The sequence below is a fragment of the Penicillium longicatenatum genome (assembly GCF_028827895.1).
Source record: "Penicillium longicatenatum strain IBT 33135 chromosome Unknown contig_4_segment0_segment0, whole genome shotgun sequence".
NCBI lineage: Eukaryota > Fungi > Ascomycota > Eurotiomycetes > Eurotiales > Aspergillaceae > Penicillium > Penicillium longicatenatum.
In genome coordinates this window covers 2,675,196-2,697,047 of record NW_026643122.1, presented here as the reverse complement: position 1 = coordinate 2,697,047, position 21,852 = coordinate 2,675,196, and the positions used below count along the sequence as shown (strand labels likewise).

Here is a 21,852-nt window from a genome sequence, read left to right as displayed (position 1 = left end):
TCAGTCGGTCGGGAATAGTCTTCCACTCGGTGCGCTTAGGCCTTCAAAAGCCGACCGGGATGCAGGCTAATCGGTCATTGAATCCCCATCAACCAGATTTCAAACAGCCGGTTCCCTTCTTTGATTTGCTCCCGCAATCTTTCTTACAAGGTCGGAGGAACCCGCCCCAATACCCACTTCCCATGGAGTTTGTCCAGGTGACCATCTTCGGTGAGGCACGTATGTTGTCATAGCAAAATGCCTTAGCGCGACAGGGATCGTCCCCTAATTTGAACAGGTCGGTGGGCTAGCTGCATCCCCGTTCCGATATTTAGCCGTCGGCCTGTTGAATGCAAGCTCTGGTCGTGTCATTGGTCAGGGGATGAAGAAGGCTGGAGAGATGCGCGAGGGTCAAAGAACAGGAAAGATATCACTCCCTCTCCATTAACGCATCACATGATCCGGAATGTTGAAATTTTGACTGGTGATTTTGCTTTTGGCCTGCGACCCAAGTGACAAGCGCCTCTCTTCTCACTCTTTTCTCCTTTTTCTATCCATCACTTTCCAATTCCGCCTTTCCTTTGGTCATTAAAGAAGTGTGCTTCCCTCTTAACCTTCTTTCTTTTCTCAGGCCTCGCTGCCAAGGTGCCAGAGTATCAATGTTGCATTATATTCAACCACTCTTGATTTAGTAGTCATTTTACTGCTTTCTACTTGGCAGCATAATTACGGCGCAAATTTACTAAAACAAGTGTGCCAGCTGAATATATAAAGTGGTAGATTGCGCCAAATCTCGAATCTCCAATCGCTTTCGTTACGAAGTGTCAATTTTCTGGACACGGATTTTCTCGCATTTCCATCCTCTCTCTGCGTACGGTCTCGAGCTTGGAAGTGTTTCTATCTCATGCAATATTCTTATGTCACTGGCCAATCAATCCGACAAGGCAATGAGCTATTTCAACTTGTTGCATGTCAAGCTGAATTTTGGAACACAGCAACAGGTTCTGTCATGAATGGGCAATTTATTCCATCTTCTCGATGTCAACATCCTTTTCAAACTTTCTCTACCCATCTTTTTGGGACTCCGAGCGGCTGTTGCCTCGCATTTTCTATCCCGTCTTGCTAGAGCGAATCTTCATGTATTCCTCTACTTGAACACCCTCCCTTACCGCATCCAAAGTAGCGCAGTAATTTAAACAGAACAGCTAAGTATGTCAAGTATTATGTAAGCAGACCCTCCATCTCTACTGTACTCCCCAATTAAAGTGAACATGTGATACATAACGCTTCTTTCGAGCCGAAATAAAGACCAGAAAAGGCGCTGTGGGTATCACTTTTCAATCACCTTCGCATTGCAGTTAGCTAAATGAGAGTAAGTAGAGATCTGGGTATGTGTTTGATAAAGTTGCTGCTAAGTTACAATTACTGCACTACCTCAGATGTAGTTAGTGGGGTGTTCAACTAAACAGGGATGTTCACTATGGCATTTAAGGTTCATATATGATTATTTCAAGTCAACTTGTATCCAAAATCCGATATGGTGTAGTGGCTAACATCGTCGTCTCTCACACGACAGCCGGGGGTTCGATTCCCCCTATCGGAGTTATTTTTCCAAGAGATGTTTGCATCTTAACGTATTTGCTACTTCAGAGCCTTCGGGCTATGAGACAATTATCACCAATGCCTGATGGAAAATATTTTTTCATTTTTCTTAAAATAAGAATTTGCTCACCATTGAAAGGTAATGAGTTCTACTACATCAGATCAACCGTAACTTCGTGCCTCGTGTCAATTTCGTTCGTCTTCGTCTCAACCACCGACTGCAACAAATCTCAAAGATTCCGCAAGGAGTTCAAGGTGCCAATGACACAATCACATTAGTGTGCATGGTCTCGCTTCCCTGAATTGCAGCAGGATCCTTCCATAGCAGCTCTAGCTATCTTCGCCCGGCTCAGCGGACGAGACGGTGGCAGAAAATCGCGACCCACCGGCGCGGCATCCCTCTCAACCAAGGTTTCAACATCACGTTTCGCGACCGTGGTATGGTAGATCAAGTTAAGCCAGTTTCCAAGACGGTAGCCTCCCTTGGCAATCTGCAACTCGATAGTACCGATCGCAGAATTATAATAAGTCGGATACAGATCCCCGGTCTGCAACGCAGCAGCTCCATCCGGCATAACAACAGTGCACACGTAAGCATTGGCATCCGATGCCCATCGTGTAGCAGTTGTAACAACATCGCTAATTGTGTCACCCTCAATCCAGCTTGCGGCTTCGGATTTGTAGGTTCCCGAGGTAATTTCGTCGATTAGAGTGTTGGCCCACGACTGAGCATCAGTCAACGCATAACCACCAATCAACTGCTCGGGCATGTATGTATCCCAATCCGAATGGAGATTATCACTATAGCCATTGAAGGTGACAGCAATATCATTGCCACCGACTTCGTATGCCTCGTCGTGCAGAGGCTGAGTTAGATCACCGATGATGTGAACGAGGAATTTCAGCGCCTCTTCAATGTGGGCGGATGAGAGGCGATCATCACCGACACGTTGTGTGTAATTAGCGATAGCCGAGATTGAGCATCCGGAGTCTCCGCAATCGCGGTCATAGTCCACGTTGCAGTCTGTTGGAGGATTGTCCTCTGCATCGATGAAGTGAAATGGTGCGGACCATTTGCCTGCGCTAGTTGCGCGGTATGAGTCAGCCCACGAAGCTATGTTGGCCAAGTATGAGGTGGATGTGTCGCCGAGGACACCTTGGGCCCTGGGTGCTGTTAGTTTGATATGAAAGGACTCAGCTGATCAGGAACTCACCATGTTGCTGTGTCAGCAGACAGATAATTCTGCGCAACATAGGCGACTGTTGCATGTCCTAGTGAGCCCCATGCGTTTGCCCCATTCAAGAGTCCACAGGTGACGATAGCGATTTTGGACAAAGACGCCATGATCAAGAGTCCGGGCTGCACAGTATGCTAATTAGATTAGAATGCGACAAGCTTATTCTCTTGCGTTGAGAAGAGTTTGAAGACACATGGGGACTGGCGGTGTATTTATATAGTCTTGTGACGGTGACTCTTCTGCACTCGTATCAGTGCCCAGATTCGATCATTGGAGGAACACTAGTCAATACTGAGCTTGAACCACGCAAAGTGATTCGCCGAAGCAATGTTGCAGCAGGATAGTGGTGGTTTCATGGGCCCTGTGAGTGTGGCGATAAGAATATTTGACTGGTCGGCAGCACTGGCTAATGACCCTTGGCGGGATCGGCGCTGCAGGGCACCGGACTCCCACCGGTTTTCAGGTGCTGCAAATGAATTTGGAGCGCCACTCTCAGTGAATACAATAAATTAAGGTCCATGAAGAAAGTCGATAAGATACACGTGGGGATCATCTCTGGCCTCTGCACAATCTCACCCGTGGGTTAAAATAAAGGTTCAGCCGTTATACGAGGGGTTGCACTGTCTTGGCTTCCAGGGATGGCCATTCAACGGACAATATGAGGAAACGTGTGTATCAACATCAAGATGTTCCTGCAGATAGTTCAACTTCCGGTCTGTGTGGGTAGCCCAATTGTATATATTGTCCCCAGCATTTCAAGTGGTAAACTTGCCAAATATCCACATTGCGGGCGGGTGGGGCAGGGTCCCAGGGTTCAGATTGTGCAGGATAAAAGCTCAAATACAATGCGAGATCAAATCAATCCTTTATCTGGGGCAAGGAAGCGGGCGAGATTAGCTTTTAGTTACTTCGTACTTGGGATTTGTTCCTTTAGGTCTTGGCAATGATCGCTTGCGAACAACCTTCCGTCGGGATCCCGTCGGCTCCAGGGCTTCAACCAATGAAAGAAGTGGACGTTGAAAATATCACAGCAAGCACTTGACAATAAAAAATCTCTAGATCGAACCCCTAAAGTGCTTTAAAATGATACCGACTGATTATCTGCATGGCTTCACGTGTACCGTCCATATGTAACTTCCGGGAATCTAAATCCAAATTTAAAGTTGAGTTAAACGCGGGATATATATACAGTCAATTCGAGACCACAGAGATATAATATCACGAAGGTCAACATGCAGTGCTTTGGAATATTAGGTAAATATTTGGGCAATTACTCAAGCAAGCTTATGCTTCCAGTAAAAACTGGGCTCGCGGATCTTCGTTGTGGGCATGATCTCATTGAGTCCACGAGTCCACGAGTCCACGGTTCCACGGGTGATGGCCAGTTCCCGCGCAATAGGTATCAGGATGGGCAATTAAGACTACCATTGAGACTTGTAAACAAGGGCCGTTTCCTCAATTCAAATGCTATTAAGTCAGAGGCTTTACAAGTGATCGAGTTCTCTACTATCCAGGTGCTAGGTGCTGCTAATGAGGGTGAAGAGCGTGAAGATTTGGCGAACAACATGTCTCCATAGATCAACCGGGGGGGGAGGGGGAAGGCCGGTATCTGTTTGTAGATTACAGTTCTCATATGTAGTGACCGTCATTTTCTCTTTGGATAACCAATTGAAATGCGTATTCATGAAATTTGGTAACTAAACTACCGCAAATTTATACTGTAACTGAACCGGACAATGTATGGATCCACTTTACGTAGCTCAGACCCTGTTTAATGTATGGCCAAATCAGGGTCTCAATCTCAATCACCACATCCACGCGCCCATGGATGCACATGTGCATCGACCCAAGCAACAAGGATAAATTGACATGTCTTATCGCAAATTCGTTCTCTCATGTGCACCGGAAAATAATCCTTCCACCAGAATTCGAAGTACCTGATGGACTCGATCAACTATGTGAACGAAAGAGGCTATCCTTTTGACATACGGAGAATTAAAAAGCATGATTCACGGCGTGAAGATATCGGCAACCTTAGGAACTCGGGGATGATTCAAGATTGGCTCCAGTGACAATGCTCAAAGCTTAGGTTGATTGCTAATCTTCGGCTATTCGGCACCCCCGCACGGTCACCCAGACCCCAACATGGGACGGAGATAATCCCGGACTTGTGGCCAACACCGGATTGGCAAATCAAGCTGACGGAAAATTATGTCATGGGATCGGATGAATCGTCATGTCGACAATTGATATGTCGAGGCCGAATTTCAATTATGTTTTCTCATAGAACTTCAACCTGTGCGACTGCCATCTCTTCAACACAAGATGGCGGCAATAGTGCGTGTCTTGTCCCACGCCGTGAACAAACCGTACCGAACTACACAAATCTCCGATGAAACCCCTTACCTAAACGAAAATGGCTACGTCGACTTTGCAGAAGGTGATATTGAAAACCCGCGTAATTGGTCCATTGCACGCCGTGCGACCATTACTATGAGCGCCGTGTTACTAGTTGTGAATGCAACTTTTGCCTCAAGTTCGCCGAGCGGGTGCTTCGAGTCCATCTCCCAACACTTCAATATATCTACCGAAGTTGCTGGTTTGACGATCACTGTCTTTCTGCTAGGATACTGCGCTGGCCCGTTACTATTCGCCCCACTGAGCGAGTTCTACGGTCGGAGATGGATTTTCTATATCACTTTCTCGTTCTACATTGCATTCAACTTCTTGTGTGCTTTCGCGCCGAACCTTGGGGCTCTCTTGGTGGGCCGGTTCCTGACTGGAACGTTTGTTTCAGCGCCACTGAGTAATTGTCCCGGTCTTCTCGCTGATCTGTGGAATCCACTTCAGCGTGCCAATGCTATGGCTGGGTTCTCTGCTATGGTGTGGATTGGTCCAGCCCTTGGGCCTGTTGTAGCGGGGTTTCTTGAGCTGAAAGAGGATTGGCGGTGGAGCTTCTATGTGCTTCTTTGGCTTGGTGGTGCGACTGCTATCATAATGTTGACCATTCCGGAGACCTATGCGCCGATTATTCTTTACACCAAGGCCAAACGGATTCGAAAGGCGAAGATAGCAGGGTATGAGAATGTGAGGGCTTCTGTTGAGGATAGTGATCGAACACTTCTCGGGATTTATAAAGTTGCTCTGACGCGACCGTGGATTATTCTTTTCGATCCTATTTCCTTGCTGTGTGCGATTTATATGGCCGTCGTGTACACTTTGCTGTACATGCTCTTCACTATCTATCCCATTGTATTCCAGGAGAAGCGTGGGTGGAACTCGGGCGTCGGCGAGTTGCCTTTGGTTGGCACTATCGTTGGTGCCTTGTTAGGCGGTTGTATTGTTTTGATTGACACACAGATGCGTCAACGGAAAATCAATCGAGGCGAGAGGAAGATGGAAGATGCGACACCAGAAGACCGATTGCCACTTGCGATGATTGGAGGGATTGGATTTGCAATTTCGATGTTCTGGTTTGCGTGGACGGCCGAATATAAGTAAGTACTTCACATTCCGATGGGATACAGGAATGCTGACTCGCAAAAGCTCCATTCATTGGATTGTTCCCACGATCGCTGGGTGTTTTCTCTCCACTTTCATGCTGCTTCTGTTCGTTGCATATTTGAATTACCTTGTGGATGTCTACTTGATGTATGCTGCCTCTGCAATTGCAGCAAACACAATCGCGCGATCAGCCTGCGGTGCAGCCGCGCCTCTTTTCACGAGCCAGATGTTTGCTGCACTGGGTGTAGGAGGCGGGGGTAGCTTGATCGGCGGCGTGGCTGCATTACTGGCTGTGGTTCCATTCCTCTTTTACAGGTATGGAAAACAAATCAGGATCAAAAGCAAGTTTGCTCCGACGTCTCCGGCTCGACAGCAAAAGGCGGATTTGGAGAGTAACCCGCAAAATCAAGGCGTTCAGAGCCCAACGTCTATATCTAGTCAAGATGAAGGTGTAAATGAAGGGGGAGAAGAAAAGTAGAAGATAGACTGGAAACATGTGTCATTTAACTCATTAAAACTTTTTGAATAGACAAGAAGACTTCTAGAATATCCCACATATCCAGACGAGTGTACATTATACTGCATTGAAGGAAATTTGATGGATGAATTCTAATAGTTTTAATTTTCTCCATATATTTACTATTGAATTGTTACGTTATATAAGCACTGGCATTGATGGTCTAGTGGTTATGATTGCCGCCTTCCATTCCACGGTTAGCGGCAGAGCGGGGTTCGATTCCCCGTCAATGCAATTCTTTTTATCGGAATTTACTTTTGACTGCCAGCAACGTGTTACTTTGATGAATAGATAAATTGATCAGAACACATGCTAATCATAATATTTAGCTACAACATCACCAATAATAGGCTGATCGCCAATCTCACTCCGTGCCAATCCCTTGTCAACCCCTTTAGCCACTCTAGCCTTCACCCACTCCCCAGCAGTGATCCCAACAGCACTATTATCAGTTGTCTGATCAAACCCCAATCGACGTAGAACTTCACTCACAACTGGCCGTAGCTCAAGATCATCCTCTGGCCGCACAAAATACAAAACACCTAAGCGGTCTACATCCCTCTGATCTGGCGGCGGCGCAACAACACGGTGAATACTGCTCTTGAGAAAGCCATTGGTGAGGAACTGAAGCGAATCGGCAAGATTCACGGTGATGCTACCCGGATACGGCTTCACCCATTTCCACTCGCCCTCCGGAGTACGAACCTGCAGCGCGGCGACCGGCTGGCGAAAGAGTAAAGTCAGGCTGCCGAAATCGGTGTGGCCTTTGGACCAAATTCCCGCGGCTTTTTCGTTTTCTTCTTCGGAGCGGCGAAGGTATTTCATGTAGCGTAAGTGACAGTCACTTTTCTCGTCATAGCGATGCACTTTCAGGAAATAGTCCTCCGGTAGTTCGAGGATGATGGCGAAGAGTGTGAGGAGTTTGCGAACGATTTCGTTGTGGATGTGGCGCGCGAAGGTTTCAATAATCGGTCGATTGTGGTTCACGATGTCGGGCTGCGGGCGCTCAAGGGCCGGGATGAATTTTGGGATGTTATAGATTTCGGTCTTATCGAAAATACCTGGACTGATTTCCTGTGCTGCACATTAGATGATGGTTGCATAATATGATAACATGTAGTGAAGGCTGACTCTGAGACCCATTGGCTTGTACCCGTTATAACCCCCTTTTTCAAGCTCGGCCCGATACTTGAGCTTCTCTTCAAGTGGGAGGTTGAAGAACTCCTTGCCGATAGAGAATTGGCGATCGACATCTTCCTGCGAGAGGCCGAAGTTGATGATGTAGAAGAAGCCTGAAGTATGCATATGTTAAAGCAGCGAAAGGAAATCGAGATGGGGAATGTTCTACCTATACTTTGGATAGCGTCGAATAGCTGTTTGGCCAATTCCTCCTTGCCACCGGGTTGGTCGAACTTAGACAGATCCAAGGTAGCGAGGTCCGCCCAGTCCACTACATACCATATTAGCCACAAATTATTCGTATGTTAGCTATGCCGATTTGTATCTTATCGTGCTACGGATGAAGGGATAGTGTATAAGCGTACGGTCAAAAGAAGTCTCTGGGATCTGGTGGTATGTGGGGATATCACGACCTCCATGAGCTGGGGCTAGTGTTTGAGTCAAAGCTGCCATGGCAAAATACAAACCAATATACTGAGGAAGAGTTGACTGAGATAATCTGTAGTGGAGAGACGGGTTACGTTGGAATGGGTCGATCTGGGAGATGAAGGCTTTATCCAGGTCTCAGCTCTTCTGGAATCGCAGTTGGGTGACCATTGACAGACGGTAGTATTCTTGACTTGAAGCTAACCGACAATTTTGTTTCATTCTAGAAATACCCCGCAGAATTAATGCTTGATGTGCAAAGCGCGTTGGCTCATGTCCATGTGGATCTCCACTCTTTGCTCTACATATCACCATGTTATCCTCCGTTTGCGTGATTAGGACTTTTGTACGCGACCCCTGCGCAAACTTAATTAGAGCCTAGCAAAATAGCTGAGTCTTTCATAGGATAATCTACGATAGACTTCACCAGTGATAAGACATTGTGGTCTAGGCCATAGTATTTGCAATATTCGTCTTTCATGGTATAATCATATGATACTTGAAACTCAAGTGTAATTTGAGCTTCTGGAAGACTTCGGAAGGTTTGTGAGCTGTTCAAATGTAACAATCGCCGCTCGGGTTCTAGTAGTGTCATCGGCAAAGCTTCAAGCTATCATCTTGACAACTATGACGGACAAAGCGATTGAGCGGGTTGCATCCAAGGAATTGGTCAGTACCAAGACTGCTGATATTGCATTCACCGGTGAGAGCGATGTTTCCCATGAACTTCATTTTGTACGTCGCGGTGAGGAGCTCGCCGAATCATCATTGAGCCTGGAAAGCATCGATGGCTACGATTCGGAATTGATGAGCGGCAGAACATTGCTCACGGCGGAAGAAGAAAAAAAGTTGTTACGCAAAATCGATTGGCGCTTGATGACGCTTTGCTCACTTATCTTCATGTTCAAAAATTTGGACAGCAATAATGTGCGTATGCAGTTATTTCGAAAAAAGGATGCGGTCTAATCAAAGCATGCAGGCGTCCAATGCTCGAATCATGAATAAGGGAACGGATCAAAATATCATGACACAACTCGGAATTACATCCAATGAGTACAATCTGGTGACAGTTCTTTACTATGTAAGATGAAAACAACGCTTATCCAGGTGTTGTGTCTTGGACTGAGCATTGCCTGTCAGATCCCATATATTGTTCTCGAAGCACCGTCGAACTTGTTGCTCAAAAGATTTTCACCTTCCAAGTGGCAGTCGAGGATCATGGTGAGCTGGGGTGTGGCTCTTATGTGCAATGCTGCCGTGAAGAATAAAGGGGGTTTGTTCACCACGCGGTTCCTGCTCGGCTTGGTTAGCTTGTCTCCAAATACTTGAACTCAAGGTAGCTAACAGAGAGATAGGCCGAAGCTGGACAGTTCCCTGGTGTGATTCTTCAGATGACTTACTGGTATCGCCCGGACGAGATGTCTTTACGATTACTTTACTTTTGTAAGGCCCAAAAACTTCCCGCGAGCGAGGATACTGACATGTGGTAGATATTTGTGGAAATGTGTCGGGAATCTTCAGTGGTCTTCTCGCCTACGCCTTTGACACGGTCTCTGGCGCAGGAGGCCTTTCCGGATGGCAATGGTACTATACCAAATCTAATCTTCTTGCATTTATGCTGATTACAATTGTTTCTAGGTTGTTCCTCACGGAGGGCATCGCGACCGTCCTTTTCGGTGTTGTCATCTGGTTCCTACTCCCAGACTGTACGTGCCAACTCTTGGAGACCACCAACGCAGCATACTAATTCATGAAAATGCGATACAGTCCCAGAGACTGCGAAATGGTTGACCGAGAGGGAGAAGAAATTTATCCAGGCGCGACTACCATCTAACTCCCCTCGTGCGAATGAGCAGAACTTCAATTTCCGTGAAGTGATAGACTCTCTGAAAGATGTCAGATTGTGGCTGTTTACACTCATCTGGGCTACCTTTACAGTGGGAACAAATGGCGTCACCTTCTATCAGTCAACAGTGATCGCCGACCTTGGCTACACGCAAGTCTCCTAAAAAAAGATTTCTACGACCAAAGCTAACACACTCTCAGGAGCATTGCTACAGCCCAACTCCTCAACATCCCCATCACTGTCTGCGGTCTCCTCTTCATCGCTGCAACAGGAATCACAGCAGATCGCAGCCGGATTGCCCGACCGCTATACCCACTTGCATTTCTTCTCATCATCATAATCTGCTATGGAGTTTTCGTGGCCTACCCAAGCCACGGTGCAATATATGCCGTGACACTGATCGGGAATGCTTTGACTGCAGGGTGGTACCCTGTCATGTGGTACGTTGCTCACGCCCCCTGCTTCTGCTGCTGATTTATGACAACTGACATGGCAGCAGGCCATGGCGAGTTCAGACCACCTCCCGATCCACTGGCTCCGCGTTCTCTATTGGATTTGTCAACAGCTACGGCCAGATTGGCGGTGCGATCGGTCCGCAATTATTCAATAGCAAGTACGGTCCTCATTACACGGTTCCCTTCTCTGTGGCTATGGGGCTTGTGGGTCTTTGTGCTATCTTGACGCTGGTGACGTGGTGGGTGACTTGGGACACAGAACGCGATACAAGGCGGCTGAAGCTGGCTAAAATTGCGGCGGAAAGAAGATGCGAGATTATTTTGGAAGATGTTGTGGATAACGATTTGAAGAATCGTTAAACTCCAGGGCTAGACTGACAGAACGTATGCGTTGAGATTAAGGGTCGACCTAGATTCGGCCCTCCATGGAAGATCTAGAATAACGGACAAGTACGGAGATAGCGGTGTTAAGAGATTGCTAGTTTTGAATTACCCCAACTCCGATGCATCTCGGTGGTTTCTACAGAAAAGGTCCGAGGGTCGTATCAGAATGGCGCAATTTCCTGGCGCTAAGAAACCCTCCGACTCCATACATTCCCCTCAGGTGGGACCGTTCATGTGACCTCATATCAAAACAGTCCCTTCAATCTAGCAATAGGGGCTTTTAGAGATCGCTTTTGGTACTTGGCTCATAAGCTCATAAGCTCAACCATGGACTGCCGTGACCAACCGGCAAGACCTTCAAGCGACCCCTACTTCAGCCTAGGAAAATTCGGTCGGAAAGTCACCACCAATTCTCAAGAAGCCCAAATATGGTTTGACCGAGCCCTCGTCTGGACATATTGCTTTAACCACGATGAAGCAATCACCTGCTACAAACAGGTCATCGCACACGACCCAAATTGCGCAATGGCCTACTGGGGACTGTCTTTCTGCTCAGGCTCAAATTACAACAAAACATGGGCATTGTTCGACGAAAAGGATCGCGTCAATGCAATAAAACAGTGCCATATATTTTCTCGAGAGTCATTGACCCGCGCTAGTAGCGCATCGTCTTGGGAACAGGCACTCATCAAAGCTCTTGCGAAGAGATATCCCAACGATGATCCAAAAGGGGATCTGCTCGCTTATAACAAAGCATACGCCGACTCGATGCGACAAGTATATTTCCAATTCGGTCGCGAAGACTTTGACATCATCACTCTGTTCGCTGATGCATTGATGAATTGCGCCCCCCGGAAATTATACGACGCGTCGACGGGGCTTCCGATCGCATCATCCCCCGTGTTTGAAGTGAAAGACCTGCTTGATCGTGCTCTTAAGATGCCAGGTGTGGAACTTCATCCAGGCCCTGCGCACATGTATATTCACCTGATGGAAATGTCAGCGACCCCTGAAATGGCTCTGCCTGCTGCAGAGATGATCCGCGAAATATTTCCTGACACCGGGCATACTTTCCACATGCCTGCGCACATTGATGTTCTAGTCGGCGACTATCAACGCGCCGTCGAGTACAATCTAAAAGCCACTATTGCAGATGACAAGTTCTTCCAGCAGAATGGTGGTTTGACATTCTACAGCTACTATCGGCTACATGATTACCACTCTCTTGTTTACGCTGCGATGTTGGGTGGGAAATCCAAGGCAGCGTTATCAGCGACCGAAAGGATGGAAAGGACTATTACTGAAGAGATTCTTCGGGTGGAGACACCTGCCCTAGCAAACTGGATGGAATTTTTCAAGGCTGTCAGAGTCCATGTTCTGATTCGCTTTGGCATGTGGGATGACTTAAAAAAGCTCGATCCACTCGAAGACAAAGAGCTATACTGCGTTACAAATGTGATGAGACACTATGGAAAAGCGATCGCGCATGCGGCTACTTTTGAACTGAAGGAGGCTGATAAAGAGCGTGAGCTCTTCAAACTCGCATCGACACTCGTCCCGCCTACACGTCTCGACTTTCCTAATAAGATCGTCGATATTCTCAAGGTAGCATCTGCAATGCTGGATGGTGAGATCGAGTATCGACGTGGAAATTACGAGACTGCATTTGCCCGATTACGAGACGCTGTAATCCTTGAAGACGAATTGCCCTTCGCTGAGCCGTGGGGGTGGATGCTTCCGGCTCGGCATGCGTATGCTGCCCTTTCTTTGGAACAGGGGATGGTGGAACAGGCTGCGCGGGCCTACGCAGAGGACTTGGGCCTTATCCCGACCCCCAAGCGAGCGCATCAACATCCGAATAATGTTTGGGCGCTTCATGGGTACCATGAGTGTCTTCAGATTCTGGAGCGCCATGCTGAGGCGAATATAATCAAAAAGCAACTTTCGCTTGCTTTGGTGGAGGCAGATGTTGTGATCACATCTTCGTGCTTTTGTAGACTTGGGAATATTCCTTCTTGTGGGAAGTCCAAGGCAAATGGTTGCCATAGTAATAGATAAATTAATGATTATATGCCAGGTTCTCGTGCTCTTATCTGACTCTTCCAGTTGAGACGTGCTGAACAATAACTGAGCATAAGGGTATCATGTAAGGGCTTCTTCAACCTGCTGGATCATTCCCCGAACCTCATCAACAATCCGAAAACAAGGCACCAATCTTCGCGCCGCAGGATCCAAGGGACAAAGATCCAGCGGGTCATGATCAGCCCCAAAGTATTCCTTTTTCCGACATTGTCCCCCAAGGTCAGGACAAGCCTCATGACCAGCCATGTGTCTATTACGCTGCCGCTGCGCGAATGCTTTTCCCAAGGCAGAAAGTCGTTCGCCATCCTTCCGCAGTCCGTGCATAACCAGACCGCGGAATTTGGCACCGCTGAGTTGTAATGAAAGTTCAGAGGGAAATCCGAGTCCGGAGTCGAGATAGACTAGCTCGCTCTCCTTTTTGGCGTCGAGCTCGGTGCAATGTTTATACAGCCATTTTATGTAATTTTGGTAAGTGGAGGTTATTCCTAACATGAGTTGGCCAATGAGGAGCACATTCTGCACTGTTACTCGAGGGGGCTTCGAGATATCGTAGCAGAGTGGACAAATGAGTAGTCTTTCTGCGAGAGATACTCCCATGCGAAGAACTTGGAGGACATCATTTGACATGCTTGCTTGGCTTAGATTCCGGACTGTATCGGAGACTTCTTCGTCACATTTGCAAGACTGCGAGAATGAAACTGGCGAGATATAGGAGTCCATGGCTTTTGATGGTAGCTCAAGGTCCCGGTGTCCATTGTCGCATAATGCTTGCCAAGGTTCGGTAGGCGAAGAACAGATTCCGGTGCTCCCATACTGAAAGGAATCGAAGCCGCAAATATTGGATAGTTCAAATGGCAATGGGTCAAGCTGGCCGGCTGCCATGAGTGAATCACATGTCCCCTGAGTAATAAACGGTGACTGAGAATAGGCAGGCGAGAACTGTGAGGAACCGGACGATCCTGTGCGCTCTTCTCTGCTCGGTATCTGTGCCTCCTCTCGTTGCTCTGGTCGTACAAGCTTTCTTGGTCTTCCAGGAAGACCTTTATCCTTGAAGTTACAGGGCAATGCCAGCCCCCGACAGCGTGAACAACCACTCTTTTCACCTGAACATCGGAGCTTCCGAGTCCCTGTTCGGTGTTAGCTACTCACACGAGGTACGATCCTTAGGTAAAAAGGCTCACTTACGACAAGCTTCACAGGACTTGCGCTCCTGTCGAATCCTATTCATATTTGACAGTGGTATTCGGACAACCTAGCAAGCTAGACAACGGTAATGTGTCACTAGTTGCGGGCTCCAATATTGGCCATCCTGTGCTGACATGGCGTCAACTGAGCGGGGTCATACAGCGGGCGAGAGAAGCCTCTTGAGCAGATGCATCAGCGCATCGATTTTTCGTTCGAATTTATACACATGAAAATCTGTAATGAAGAGATGAAATCATCTCTACCATGGGACAATCCAAGTTCTCTTGGCATACGTTCAATGCAATTGTTGATATGGCTTGATATTGTCGTGTCGGTAACTTGTAGACTTAGTTGCAACATCCACGTATTTCCGCTTTAAAGTGGTGATATTTTGGAACTAATTATCTTAGGTACAATCATTTCTAAACAATATCGGAGGTCTTTTGAAAGCCCGTAAATGATAGCAATTCCTGAATTGTGGACAATTGAAATTTGGGGTCAATTTCCCCACTAGAAAACATCCGAGCAACTCCAGAAAATACCCGAGTTGATAATCGTTAACATTGGTTGAAATGTCTCATTCCTATCATAAAGTTTGCCTAGGAATCACCTAAGCTCAACGTGAAGCGCCCCAAACAACGATGGTGAAAAAAGTAAGCGCAAACACAGTACGCGATTGTTGGAGAAATGGCGAAGAAATTGCCCTCATCGACGTCCGCGAAGAAGGACCATATGCCGAGTCTCACCCTCTCTTCGCCATAAACGTGCCCGTGTCAGAGATTGAGATGAAGTTGCATGGTTTGGTTCCCCGGTTATCAGCCCCTATTATTGCGTATGACGATGGCGAGCTTTATGTCTACCGGGCCGTCGCCCGGATGAAAGCGCTGGGATACTCCGATGTTAGCATCCTAGAGGGTGGACTCTCCGCATATAAAAGGGTCGGCGAAGTGTATCGCGATGTGAATGTGCCGTCCAAGGCATTCGGTGAACTTGTCGAATCTATCAATCACACGCCTTCGTTACCTGCGCGCGATGTCAAGGATTTACTAGAGAGAGATCGTGATGTGGCTATTTTGGACGCGCGACGATTTGAAGAGTATCAGACCATGAGTATTCCGCAGGGCAGAAGCTGCCCTGGAGGAGAACTAGTTTACCGAATCTTTGAGGCCGTGCCGTCCCCAACGACTACTGTTATCGTTAATTGTGCCGGTCGCACACGGAGCATTCTTGGCGCCCAGTCGTTGATCAATTCTGGGATTCCAAATCGGGTTGTTGCCCTCCGGAATGGGACTATTGGTTGGACTTTGGAGGGGTTGAAGCTGGAGACTGGAAAAACAACACGGATCCCACAGCCTTCACCTGGCTCATTGGAAAAAGCGCGCCAATGTGCGGATTACTGGGCTGCGCACCTTGATGTCTCCATCATTGATGAGAATATATTCAAAAGCTTTCGTGGTCACGCATTTTGGGAAAAGACAACCTACTTTTTGGACGTGAGAGACCCAGAAGAATATGCCCTTGGTCATCTCGAAGGCTTCTCCAATGCTCCCGGCGGTCAATTGGTGCAGGCAGCTGATGAATGGATCGGTGTTCGAGGAGCGCGTATTGTTCTATACGATACTGACGGGGTGCGAGCGCGCATGGCAGCTAGCTGGCTGCTACAAATGGGATGGGACGTTCACGTTCTTGATGACCAAGTCACCATCCCCAAGAAAATTCAGATACCCCTGATCCCCTCCTGGACCCCATCAAAGCCTGGCGCTATTTCCATCGATGACCTTCGAAGTCTCCACGGGGCGACTGTGGTTGATCTCGCCCGCAGTCCGGAATACCGCAAAGGCCATATACCCGGTGCATGGTTTGCTTCTGGAGCCGAGCTTGTTCGCGATCTGAGCAGTATCAATACCGGTGGACTCATCGTTTTAACCTCATCTGATGGTCTCGTTGCTGCCGCTAATTTTGAGGCTACGGAATTCCCCACGCCCCAAAAAGTCGTTTACCTGGCGGGAGGGACAAAGGGCTGGGTGGAAGCTGGTCATCCCCTTGAGACTGAATCACGATGGCTGTCTGAGCCGATTGATGTTTATAAGCGGCCATACGAGGGGACAAGTAATGCGCGAAAGGATATGCAGGGATACCTTGACTGGGAATATGGGCTCGTGGGGCAACTTGCGAACGACGGTATCTCCGGGTTTCGTGTTCAGAGAGATAGGCGCGCAGGGTTGCCGTGATGAAAGACTTGCAGATGCAGAAGCCAGAGATGGCATTTTGAAGATGGATATGAGATCTTCTGTACACGGGCAAGATATGGTGCCTGACCATGTGATTATCTGACTAGAAGGAAAAATAAGGGAAGATACAGGAACAGAAATGACATTCTATCAAAGCTTCTAGTGGGAAACAAGTAACAAGGCTAGGTAGGTACCAAAAGCGTATGGTATTGCAACCAGTGGTTGTTTACAGTGTATGTGATGCTATTGAAAGAAGAAAGCGTCCTTAAATGACACTTCGGGCGAACCTTGTTCAACTAGAAAGCTCAAATTTCAGAGCAAGTTTTAGAGATTGAAGCCTCTGTATTCACAGTAAGGTATAGGAAAAATCCAACTATAATGGCCAAAAACCTATACCGAGGCAGGCATAACATAGCTCAATGCAAGTACCATTTGAAACCCAAGCCGTGAGAGTAAGAACATGTCAGAAGTCACTGATAATACCCATATCAGTATTGGCAACTAATGTAAGTGATTCCAGGTATCCACAAGCTGCCTCCCTATCTTTCGATTAGGGTCGGCACTGCACTGACACCCTACTCAACCGAACGCTTTGGCCGATAGACTTATACGTCATCGTTGGTGTAAATGTACCGAAAAACCTTCCCATAACGCGGACATCACAGCTGAAAGTCGATGTTGCGCTAGACTGATCAGTCACTTGAATTGCCGATACATATTGGTCCGATCCACCCTCCATGACATCCATGACATCACGGGGGACACGGTCAAGCGGGAAGTCTACGCTAACTGGATTGGGCTGGGAGCCGAGCTCATTGGCAAAGTGAAGAGTCACTTGTTCCCCATTGGAATATTGGGGAATGGCGTTGTCGGGATATTGGGGCATGGTGTTGTCGGGATATTGGGGCATGGTGTTGTCGGGATATTGGGGCTTGGCGTTGTCGGCTGAGGCAGCGAGTGCGGAAGCCACCAGGCAGCATAATGCGAGAATGAACTTCATATTTGTAGGAAGTGCAAAGATTTGATAGTAATGCTCTCAAGAAATTGAAGGAGTTTTATTTGGTTATGACCGAGGGAAGAAAAAGTGGGTCATCAACGGCTTTTAAGTTGAAGGGTCTCATCTGAAGAAACAAGATATCATCTCTGAGACCATTTCAGTATAGTGGCTGCCTTATTTAATGTCTGACAGCAAGGTCATGGATGAGCGTTCAGAACAGGATCAAGAGGGCTTTTGGTCGACATGGACATGGACCCTGTTATTATATCGACGCGTAACGTGGTACAAGATCTGCGGGATCGATCTTGAGAGAACAAAGTCTTGTTTGATTGGGTTATTACTGAAGCTAGTTACACCAGTATTATGGAGCACAGGAGATGCGGTCACACAGACTAAAAATGGAAGTCAATATTTATAGCTAACGACACCAATCAAACCACAAAGCATCAAGATCCGGTCGTACCCGACCGGAGCGTCGTAAATCACTAGCCAATCTTTTTTCGCCTGCCTATACGTGTCGACAAGTGCGTTGGCAAGAATGAAAGTCCTTGTTGCAATGCTCGTTATGCTCCAAAACCTGAGGCTCGATAACTGCCTCAGCCTTGCAGTTGTTCACGATCATAATACAATTGTCCAGACACTGGAAGCGAGGAGGAATTTCATGGTCGCGACATTTGAGATGGCAGTTGGCAAAGTTGGTCCGGCAGGCGAGGGGCGGAGCACAACTCTGGCTACAACACACTTTCTCGTCTTCCACGCATGTCACGAGACACTGACCAAATGGTGAAGTCATGTCCTGCATAGGCAACATGTCATGAGTGACTGGCATACAGACCCTGGTGTCTGCACAGGAGGCTCTCTCTTTGGCTAATGTGGTGCCAAGGAAGGCCAATAGCAAAGTGCCTACATAGGAGCCCTTCATGGTGACTATTCAAGGCTTAGATGATTCGTCGCACTCGACAGTCGAGGGTGTCGCAAGAACTTACTTCAAATTGTGGATGTTTGCCTGTAAGCTTGACAGAACGATCTTGGATCTTGGATTTTTTGGGAATTTCGGATGTCGACTGAGTAAAGAGAATGTCTTTTATACTTTGAGTTTGCATAGGCATACTTTCCCGGTGGGTACATATCATTCCGATAGAATGTCAGTCACTGATCTGCTCACCTGAGATCGGAGAAATCTCAGACATCTGATATCCTTGAACCATGGGCTTTATTCTCGTCAAGGTCTATTTTGTCTTTCAGTTCTCAGTGTGACATGTCGGGTGCCGCGGAAGCAAATCATGCTCACTCGCCTATTGGCCAATTCCCCATTTCCTAAGAAAATATTGAAACAAGGAAAGAAGGACGACATCATGTTGTATGTATCTCGTAGTCCAGTTGAAATGGGTCTAAGAATTTGACTCAGACCGTCTATAACGTGTGATACCATTTTATGTCTATTTATACCCTGATAATTTATTTGGTATTGATGATGAGAGAGATAACCTAGCCTTTTTCACATTAGAGTTCTCTCACTATACCAAGGGCATTGCAACGCGGAATCGATGTCGCCGGACTGCCCATTGATATAGCTATGGCTAGACGGAAAACAACGCAAAGGAGAGCATTAGACAAGTTAATCTTATAGCATCATCAATCAATCAATTCAAGTATTTTCTATTTATACATAGACATTATTGCAAAGTAGCAAGACATAACAACACAGCAGAGTAGTACCAAAGTCTAGCAAGACACAAATCTAAAGAATGGACAACCGAAACCAGATCAGAAACACAGTGAAGCGCTCCGATCAAAGTACACAGCGTCTAAACATGCTGAGCGCGTGCGTGGATTCGACGAACGTGATCCATGCTCCGCTTCCGAGAAGAAGCAGTGATAGTCAAAGTTTCCGAGATACCGGCCGTGCACTCAGTCCCGGAGGCGACGCTCTGAGAGGCATCCCACTCTCCGTCCACACAGCGCTGGAAGGCGGAGCCAGCATCACAGTACCAGTAACCTTCTTCAGTGCAGGAGCCACTAAGGACACCGGAGGTTTCGCTGCCGGAGCTCGAGGTGGTGGTGGTGGTGGAAGGAGAGGAAGAAGCGATGGAAACCGAAGGTGAGGATTTCTCAGAAGGCGTGCTTTTATTTCCACCAGATGGGCCACTACCGGATCCACCCATGCCACCATTACCATTTCCGTTTCCATTATCATTGGCGTTGCCATTGCCATTGCTGGAAGAAGTACCAGTGGAAGCAGCTTGAGCGACCGAGGTTGTAGCCTCGGGAACAGAGGAAGTTGCATGGATCGTCTCCGCCTCAGTGATGGCGCTGGTGCTGACGCTGGAACTGGCAGATGTCGTTTCGACAGCGGCTGCTTCCGTTGTAGTCGTAGAAGAAGCGGCAGCGGCAGTAGCGGTAGTGGCACTTCCAGCGGTATAGAGAATAGGGCCCGGGATTACATAGGTGCTGAGAGTGGCCCAGATATCGACATAGATACCAGGATCGGTGTTCTTGTACAGATCCTCACCAAGGGTTCCACTCGGTGTCGCGGTACCACTACCGGTAACGTTGAGGTTAATGCACTGGGGGTAGTTCTGGGCACCATTTAGATCCTCGGCACCGTGAAGAGCAATGATCTCGTGGCGAAGAACGTACTCGCCAGGTGCGATATCCGTGGGGATGGTGAGAGTACGGCTGTAGCTATCGGCGATAAGCTCATCTGAGGCCCAGGTACCAGGGATCACGGTATCGTTGATCATACCACCGGCGTCGATCTTGAAGAAAGCCAGGTCGACCTTGTCCACATCGGTACAAGAGCCGTTGCAGTTGGCAAGGTAGGTGATCACAGGGCCGTGGTGATCATCGGGCCAAGTGTTCCAGGTCAAGGTGACAGAGCCGCCGGGGGCGATGGGAGCGGAGAGCGCACCGGGAGCGGAACCTTTGTGGCAAACGATGTTCGAGGTATCATATGCGGTGGGAGCGACGTAGCCGTCGTCTGTGGCGTTGGTGGACCAAGCGATGAGCTCTGGCGGGTCGGACTCATAGTAGTAGGTGTCAACGAGGTAACCACCGTACGTAGTGCCATCAACGTCAATGCTGGTAACATAGCCATGGCCTGCGACCAGCGCAGCGGAGGCTAGGAAAAGAGCTGAAGTCTTTGAGAGAGACATTTCAGCCAAAGAGTGTGAATAGAAATGGGAATGAACGGAAGAAACTCCAATCAATGAAGCTCAATAGAAAAGAAGGGAAATGAAGAAGCTCTGCTTTCTGTTGATCAGGTGAAGGGAAGAACATCTTATTTATGTTGATGGTTTATCTCGTCGTTCCGAATGAGCCGAAAGCGTGATATAGTGATCGCATATGGCTTCAAGTAAGCGAAGGGGCAGATGTTTCAATTATGGGAGGTTAAATTGTCAAGGGAGTTCGTGATGCTCCATCTCTTGTTGAATCTGTTGAATCAATCGGAGATGCTTCACATTTTGCAGTCATTATGCCGCCTCAACAAGGTGGCTGCATAGCCTGTTTCACCATAGAAGTGACCCATCGGGAATGATTCATGGCAGTCTTCATCCAGCTTGGCGTAAAATGATGCAAATTACGGTGTAGATCATATGGCCCTACAGCATATTGTGTGTTGTTGTTTCCATATACGGGGGTTCTCCCAACCGAAAACCAAACTCCGATTGAGAGACACGCCAAAGAAAGAATACATGATCGATAATAAGCAGTCTAGGCGGTTACTTGTAGTTCGTCCCAACTGCCGACGGAATGAAACGCGCTAACGGCTAAGCGAGGTCATAGATCAGAACTCCACGATCCAGTATCCACCTGGGGCTTGGCGCCCATCCTCGTTTCATTTAATCTGAAGCATTTGGATCACGTCCAACCCGCAACTACCCTTAGATCTAGCGCTAACAAATCTGAATCTTTGACGTTAGATGAATCATCTTTGAACCTTGGCACGACGTGCCAATTAGCTGACGGATGGAGCTTCCAGTGCCAAGAAAGCTTCCCGGCCCGGGTGACAAGAAACGGGTTCGTACCTAATTCTATGCTCAATGGAGATAGATGATTTGTTGGGAGTTTTTTTTTTGTAAAATCAAAACGAAATTCTGCTGCGAAAGTTTCTCGAGCAAAGACTCTCAAGTATGTTCCCCTATCCTTCGCATCTCCAGCAATCATAGCTGAAGCCTTTTCCGCAACCGCAAAACCCGCCATTTCAATATCCGACTAGTGGACCAG

At 47.7% G+C, this 21,852-nt stretch overlaps 11 protein-coding genes across 11 annotated transcripts; 5 read left to right on the top strand and 6 right to left on the bottom strand.

The window, feature by feature from the left end:
• Positions 1-1,856: 1,856 nt before the first annotated feature.
• N7484_007821 (S1/P1 nuclease) lies at positions 1,857-2,926 on the bottom strand (the record flags this gene model as incomplete). The annotated part of the gene is made up of 2 exons (XM_057118208.1): positions 1,857-2,745; positions 2,796-2,926. The coding sequence occupies 2 exons, from the start codon at positions 2,924-2,926 to the stop codon at positions 1,857-1,859; spliced, it is 1,020 nt and encodes a 339-aa protein (XP_056971243.1).
• A 1,125-nt stretch (positions 2,927-4,051) lies between these two features.
• N7484_007820 (uncharacterized protein) lies at positions 4,052-4,396 on the top strand (the record flags this gene model as incomplete). Its single annotated transcript, XM_057118207.1, has 2 exons — positions 4,052-4,073; positions 4,116-4,396. The coding sequence occupies 2 exons, from the start codon at positions 4,052-4,054 to the stop codon at positions 4,394-4,396; spliced, it is 303 nt and encodes a 100-aa protein (XP_056971242.1).
• Positions 4,397-5,144: 748 nt separating this feature from the next.
• Positions 5,145-6,801, top strand: N7484_007819 (MFS transporter; the record flags this gene model as incomplete). The annotated part of the gene is made up of 2 exons (XM_057118206.1): positions 5,145-6,316; positions 6,366-6,801. The coding sequence occupies 2 exons, from the start codon at positions 5,145-5,147 to the stop codon at positions 6,799-6,801; spliced, it is 1,608 nt and encodes a 535-aa protein (XP_056971241.1).
• Positions 6,802-7,152: 351 nt separating this feature from the next.
• Positions 7,153-8,472, bottom strand: N7484_007818 (uncharacterized protein; the record flags this gene model as incomplete). Its single annotated transcript, XM_057118205.1, has 4 exons — positions 7,153-7,914; positions 7,972-8,132; positions 8,189-8,290; positions 8,385-8,472. The coding sequence occupies 4 exons, from the start codon at positions 8,470-8,472 to the stop codon at positions 7,153-7,155; spliced, it is 1,113 nt and encodes a 370-aa protein (XP_056971240.1).
• A 600-nt stretch (positions 8,473-9,072) lies between these two features.
• On the top strand, positions 9,073-11,106 carry N7484_007817 (uncharacterized protein; the record flags this gene model as incomplete). Its single annotated transcript, XM_057118204.1, has 9 exons — positions 9,073-9,372; positions 9,425-9,526; positions 9,586-9,750; positions 9,801-9,888; positions 9,936-10,029; positions 10,084-10,151; positions 10,213-10,441; positions 10,492-10,731; positions 10,791-11,106. The coding sequence occupies 9 exons, from the start codon at positions 9,073-9,075 to the stop codon at positions 11,104-11,106; spliced, it is 1,602 nt and encodes a 533-aa protein (XP_056971239.1).
• Positions 11,107-11,457: 351 nt separating this feature from the next.
• On the top strand, positions 11,458-13,188 carry N7484_007816 (TPR domain protein; the record flags this gene model as incomplete). Its single annotated transcript, XM_057118203.1, has 1 exon — positions 11,458-13,188. One exon carries the CDS (start codon positions 11,458-11,460, stop codon positions 13,186-13,188), a length of 1,731 nt encoding a protein of 576 aa, XP_056971238.1.
• Positions 13,189-13,272: 84 nt separating this feature from the next.
• N7484_007815 (Zn(II)2Cys6 transcription factor domain-containing protein) lies at positions 13,273-14,440 on the bottom strand (the record flags this gene model as incomplete). The annotated part of the gene is made up of 2 exons (XM_057118202.1): positions 13,273-14,339; positions 14,398-14,440. 2 exons carry the CDS (start codon positions 14,438-14,440, stop codon positions 13,273-13,275), a joined length of 1,110 nt encoding a protein of 369 aa, XP_056971237.1.
• Positions 14,441-15,038: 598 nt separating this feature from the next.
• Positions 15,039-16,628, top strand: N7484_007814 (uncharacterized protein; the record flags this gene model as incomplete). The annotated part of the gene is made up of 1 exon (XM_057118201.1): positions 15,039-16,628. One exon carries the CDS (start codon positions 15,039-15,041, stop codon positions 16,626-16,628), a length of 1,590 nt encoding a protein of 529 aa, XP_056971236.1.
• A 550-nt stretch (positions 16,629-17,178) lies between these two features.
• On the bottom strand, positions 17,179-17,628 carry N7484_007813 (uncharacterized protein; the record flags this gene model as incomplete). Its single annotated transcript, XM_057118200.1, has 1 exon — positions 17,179-17,628. The coding sequence occupies one exon, from the start codon at positions 17,626-17,628 to the stop codon at positions 17,179-17,181; it is 450 nt and encodes a 149-aa protein (XP_056971235.1).
• Positions 17,629-18,133: 505 nt separating this feature from the next.
• On the bottom strand, positions 18,134-18,547 carry N7484_007812 (uncharacterized protein; the record flags this gene model as incomplete). The annotated part of the gene is made up of 1 exon (XM_057118199.1): positions 18,134-18,547. One exon carries the CDS (start codon positions 18,545-18,547, stop codon positions 18,134-18,136), a length of 414 nt encoding a protein of 137 aa, XP_056971234.1.
• Positions 18,548-19,433: 886 nt separating this feature from the next.
• Positions 19,434-20,780, bottom strand: N7484_007811 (AA9 family lytic polysaccharide monooxygenase; the record flags this gene model as incomplete). Its single annotated transcript, XM_057118198.1, has 1 exon — positions 19,434-20,780. The coding sequence occupies one exon, from the start codon at positions 20,778-20,780 to the stop codon at positions 19,434-19,436; it is 1,347 nt and encodes a 448-aa protein (XP_056971233.1).
• Between the last annotated feature and the right edge of the window lie 1,072 nt (positions 20,781-21,852).